Source organism: Lolium rigidum, chromosome 1, assembly GCF_022539505.1.
Source record: "Lolium rigidum isolate FL_2022 chromosome 1, APGP_CSIRO_Lrig_0.1, whole genome shotgun sequence".
NCBI lineage: Eukaryota > Viridiplantae > Streptophyta > Magnoliopsida > Poales > Poaceae > Lolium > Lolium rigidum.
In genome coordinates this window covers 246689872-246695778 of record NC_061508.1, presented here as the reverse complement: position 1 = coordinate 246695778, position 5907 = coordinate 246689872, and the positions used below count along the sequence as shown (strand labels likewise).

At 42.6% G+C, this 5907-nt stretch overlaps 1 protein-coding gene across 1 annotated transcript; it reads right to left on the bottom strand.

Annotated features, from left to right (window-relative positions):
- Positions 1 to 1337: 1337 nt before the first annotated feature.
- On the bottom strand, positions 1338 to 3234 carry LOC124683447 (lecithin-cholesterol acyltransferase-like 1). The gene is made up of 2 exons (XM_047217955.1): positions 2807 to 3234; positions 1338 to 2235 (listed from the first exon to the last, which is right to left on the bottom strand). The coding sequence occupies exons 1-2, from the start codon at positions 3232 to 3234 to the stop codon at positions 1338 to 1340; spliced, it is 1326 nt and encodes a 441-aa protein (XP_047073911.1).
- Positions 3235 to 5907: the final 2673 nt, after the last annotated feature.

The window sequence follows — 5907 nt, the reverse complement described above, 5'->3', positions numbered from 1 at the left end:
ATCAATCACGTTCATCCAAAATGAAACCACATAGATCTAGCAGCGACACCGGCCTACCTGATGATGCACTGCTCGTATCTGTTTTGGAACTCTGGCGCGGTGCGTTGTTCGCCCGTTTCACATTGGATCGGTACTGGTTGGATTGGATGGAACCAATTAAGTCTTGATTTCCGTTTTGGTGCAGTTTAATTTTGTTTTTGCGTCAAATCGTGTGAAGATTCGATCAGGTTGCCTTGCTACTCACGGGAGATGCCTTGGAACAATACGTGTTGGAGTACTACCTGGAGACATTTCTAAGGATTTGTTCCATGTAGAGTCTCTGCTGACCAGCGTCGCATTTTACTGACATGATCCGCGTCTTGGGAGCTCTGGCCCGCGTATGATACTATGATCACGTTCCTCAAACGGAGTCTGTCCTTCGGCGTGTTGTATCACAGTCTGAACCCTGTTTCTGCTGCGGGCCGGCTGAAATTACCGCCGCGACTGCTACTTCGCTACCTTTTTCGATAAAGGGCGCTTTTATTACTTATAAAAAATATTACACCCAGCCTCTGCATAATAAGATGCACACAGCCGCACACTCACACAAAGTCATAGCTACTTCGCTACCTAGACAAAATTTCTGAGGATGGTTAATTGTATGATTGCTGAGAACTCCACAAGTAACACTTGTTCTTGAGCACTACAAGTAACACATGCATCTAGAAGCCCCGGCAGCAAAAATAACCAGCAGATAATCAGAACATGAGAGCGGTGTTTGATAGATCGCCTCCGCAGCAAACTCCAGAGAATCGGCGTGAGAAATCAGACGAATCTAACAACAAAATGATAAACATGATCTAAAGAGGTTTTCGGCACAACATTAGATCTTGAAAAGCAGCATGCATGCACAACGAACAAACATTGGGACTTTTGAGGTTCATACTTAAACTCCAAAATTATAACCTAAGATACAATGGCGGCTGCCATGAGCCCTTTACAGGGTGACTCCAAGGAAATTTTGCTGGGAGTGTGGCGCCAAGCGACAACTAAGGCCCAAGTGGCCCAACTAGAATTATATTTGGACAAGCCCAAATACCAACTCACAAAAATAAAATCAAACTGAAAATAAAGTGTGACTTAGCTGAAATCAAAATAAAGGCTCAAGCCTAATTCTTAATCATGACTTCGAGACCAAACTGAAATAGCGTTGGAGGTGCTCTGAAATTCTTCACCGCATCTTTAGGAGGAATCTCGGCGCAGAAAGGTCCAAACTTCAGCATATACGTAGATGGTGAAATATAAGAAGTAGTGGTGATCCTGCCCTTATCAACAAGACACAAATGACGCACGAATCTTCAAGAATTGGCTTCTAAAATTTCAGCCATAATTATCTTGAGAGAGTTGTCTTGAATAGCAATTTCACTGTGAGTAACATTAGGGATCTTGATGAATTTGAAGAGTATGTTCTCCGAAGAATGCTGCCTTTTGAGTTCATTGACGAATACTAACACGCTATTCCAATTGACAACCCCATCTCCATCGCCAAACACATCTTCTGGGTAGATATCGAAGTTGCCGTCCCAGAATACCACCTGCTTTATTGTTTGAATACCAACACCACTCAGGTATGTCGTTGGAACCATTGGCGCCTCAACACTCAAATTTGTAGGAAGCGCCAATTTAGTAGAGGGCAACATTCCTTCCATACTAAAACCGACTGCCGCAAGAAAATCTGGATAGTCATATGCCGAGTAGTTCCTGTGGTTGGTGACTATGAGTGGCTCATGGGCAAATACCGCTTGGGATGGCAGAGATAGAAGGGAACTTGCGAATGACCACCACATCGTTCGCAAAGCAAGGTGTGGAGCGGCATCAAAATGAATGCAGGACGGTCCTGAGGCGAGGTTTGTGACGACCTCCATGAAACCTGTAGAAGGTGTTGGCGAGAGTAGAACCAGGTGCTTGATGAATTGTTTCCTCCATGGAAGGGGGGTAGAATTCACAAAGTCGAGGATGAGCTTTCCGCCAAAGCTATGCCCGATGAAGATAACCGGCTTGTTTCCATTCTTCGCACTTGCATTCTGCACCAGATCCTTCAGACGAGCGAAGTAGTCCGAGGACACCTTGGAAGGATGGCCCGGGCGTGGTGGAGCATGGCGTATGTCATAAGGAGCACCGAAAAGGGTATCTCCATCTCGATATCCAAGTGTTTCGAGTTCATCACGGAGCTTTATGTTACAGCAAAATGGGCAGCTGGAGAGGTTTCAATCAGTCTCTAAGCCTGGAAGTATACATAAAAAATGGCTGCAAGTACAAGGGAGGATAACTAGTGCCTAGTCATTTTTTTAGGAAATAGAGTATGATAGCGACTATACAAAGATATTTACCATTACAGACTATGGAGTAATGATAAAATATAAATTAACATCTCCAGCCACAAAATACAAAATATGCATTCATTAGTACTAACAGTTGAATCCTATTCGTAATTTTAAGATTCCGAGAAAAATGTGGTAAGATGCGAATATCGCAATACATGAGATGGATGTAATTAGAAGGAATATTGTTTTCCCTAGCCATATGATTTTCCATCGGTGTACCTATTACTCAGAAGGATTTTTTTAATATAATTTCTCTAGAAATAGGATTCTAGCTTTGCTCCTAAACAAGTAGGAGAGAGATAAGTTCATACGATCGAGGCATGGATGAATTAGAGATAGAAGAGAAACAGCATGTCTCAACTCTCAAATGGTGTTCTTTGTGTCGTAGACATAGAGAAAAAGTCAAGTGCATTCACATCTACTGCAGATGATAAAACCATGACTTGCTAGAAACATACCTATCATCCTTGTAGGAGAATCCATAAGCGGAGCCGAAGTCTGGAACGCGAGTCTCGACGCCAGGCCGGTTCTGGTAGTCGTTGGTGACGGGGTCGAAAACAAGGCTCATCTGCTCCTCGAAGCACGAGATGTAGTCATGGTCGACCAGGTCCTGTTTGCTGTTCCATAGCGGGAACCATCCCTTCCCTTTGAGCTCGCCGCAGTGAGGCAGCGACGGAGTGTAGGCGTCGGTGAGCCGCGCCTCCAGGACGGGGCAGCTGATGCCGGCGCTCATGATAATGGGGTGGTAGACTTGGAGCTTCTGACCCACGCCATGGTCGCTAGTCGCCGCCCACAGGTAATCACGGAGGGAAGGCGGTAGGAGGAGGAGCAGCAGCTGCAGCAGCCCAAGGAACGCTGTGTTCATGGCCATGGCTGCGATAACGTTGTCGATACCAGCCGGCTAGTTTTGTAGCGTTGTCCAGAGGAGGCTCACGTACGCCCCATCTCGCTCTTCCGGATCGAATCGATCTCGCATGCGTGCATGTGCCATTGATTTTGTTTGATTAAACTACACATGGTTACAAACTGAATCTTCCGTAAGTTGAGGGAAGTGTCGGCTTAGGTATGCACATGCGTCGTCTGGCCTTGAGCATCTAGAGTCCTCGAGGAAGGGCGATCGGCAGGATGCAGCATGCGCACGCCCAGCCTTGGCTCCATGGCCTTGAATTGATGGGTCAGGTTTGTGCATTGGTGTGGGATGCGACCATCCGTGATTCTCCAACGCCATCTTGCGAGGGCACTTCCTTGGCGATGATGCTTAGACTGATCACAATGGGAAGTGTCATACACTAGTATCATGCACATGATACTAGTTTATGATACTAACCCCACAATGCATAGTATCATAAGATAGTATCAGACTACTCATAGTGGGAGTAACATAGGTAGTAACATCACACGTTCCAAGACATTTTGGTGACATGGCATGATAATAAATGATGAAAGAGAGTGAGGTGGTAACTAGCTATGTTACCATAACATCACACTTTTCAAGACAACATGAGTCTACAACATAATAAATATTAGTTTGCATGACACCACACATATGTTACTCTCCACTATGAAGGTAGTAACATAGAGTAGTAACATGTGCATGTTACTACTCCATGTTACTCTCCACTATGACTAGTCTCATAGTATTATCATATTTAATGTTTTGTACAAATCTCAATGCAAATGTACGTACATGATGTGTTTGCCATTAAGTTTTCTAGTTTTACGTGCAATGATACGGTATCATATTATGATACCACTCTCATCTCTCACCTCATTAATTATTGTGCCACATCAGATTTTTACCAACATGGCATACATGATAGTACTAATTATGATACTCCCACTGTGGCTAGTCTTACAGTACCTGCTGACTATGGAAGTGGTGTAACGTAATACTAATCTTTAATGGCGCGCGGCCTGATCTAGGTGACTTACTTGACACGATAAAGACCAAGTCATGGGTGTTAGCTGGGCTTCGGGTTTAGCGGCGCTGCTCCTCTGGCTTAGTGTATCGCGTCGTACCAAGTAATGGCCTCTCTAAGTTTGTATCAACCTCTACCTATCACTGAATCAAAATCCAAAGCTTTACGTTTTCTAAAGAAAAAAAGATTTCAACACGTTTGCAGGAAGGTTGCCAATCAGATATAAACTCATCGACCTTTAGGTATAAGCAACATACACTCATTTGTGTCTTTTTCTTTTGTAGTGTGCAATGAGTAAGTACTCTTTTTTTCCTTGTAACCAAATATTTATTTTTCGATTTTCAACCAGCATAGATTTTCATAGATTAGACGTCGATTTTTTCAACTGTTGGTGGTATATATTTTACATAATATTTCAAATTCACCAGCTATTACCGCACCAAGAGCGTGGGATGATATCTAGGTAATACTACTTCCGTTTCAAGGAATAAAGCGCACGCGTATTCCAAGACGAACTTTGAACATAAAAATTAAACAACAAAATCTTGATTATATTATATGTAATTTGTATCGTTGGATTCATATTGAAAACATTTTTTTAATGATACAAATTTCATATAAATAATCCTTATCTATTTAAAGTAATTCTTGGTCAAAACAAAAAGCTCGTAAAACGAGGACGCCTTATTCTTTAAAATGAATGTAGTACTGACTACTTATAATGGGAGTAATTAAGACTACCCACAATAAGAATATCATAGATAGAACTCCATCCGTTCGGGGTTATAAGACTAAATAGCATTTCAAAATGTTAGGAATTATAAGCCCTCTTTTTAAAAAAAATTGTGGAAAGCCCTCTTTCATTTATTGTCCGCTATCTCCCAATGCATGCTCACATTTTCTCTATCCTCTCTCATGCATGTGAAAATATTGATGCATGCACTAATTAATGAGAAGAAGTTATGAACTTTCTTGGTCTTAGCGACTAGAACCTCGGGCATTCTAATCCCCGAACGGATAAAGTGTCATTTATTTCATGCATGCAAAAAGTTGACATATTACTGATGACCCACAAGTATAGGGGGTGTATCGTAGTATCTTCGATAAGTAAGAATGTCGATCCCAACGAGGAGCAGAAGGTGTTGACAAGCAGTTTCGATGAAGGATTCACTGTAAATGCTCACAGACAAGTATTCAAGGGGGTTTGATGTAACAGTTGAATAAAGTACGAGTAAGTAAAGTGCGAGAGTAACAATTGCAGCGAGTGGCCCAATCCTTTTTAGCACAAAGGACAAGCCGGTTTGTTTACTTATAATGACCAAGCGTTCTCGAGGACACACGGGATTTTAGTCTAGTGCTTTCGCTACATACGGCTAAATAATCTTCATTGTTATGATAAGTGTTGTGTGGGTGAACCTATGCTAATGCACCGCCCTTCCTAGGACTAATACATACTTGTGATTATACCCCTTGCAAGCATCCGCAACTACAAGAAAGTAATTAAGAATAAATCTAACCACAGCCTTAAACTCTGAGATCCTGCGATCCCTCCCGCATCGATATACCAACGGGGGTTTAGGTTTCGTCACTCCGGCAACCCCGCAATTAGCAAACGAATACAAGAT

Coding starts and splice junctions, on each gene's coding strand:
- LOC124683447 (XM_047217955.1), bottom strand. CDS start 3,234: ATGGCCATGAACACAGCGTTCCTTGGGCTGCTGCAGCTGCTGCTCCTC. Junction 2,236..2,806: donor GATAGGTATGTTTCTAGCAA/GTCATGGTTTTA, acceptor AAACCTCTCCAG/CTGCCCATTTTGCTGTAACA.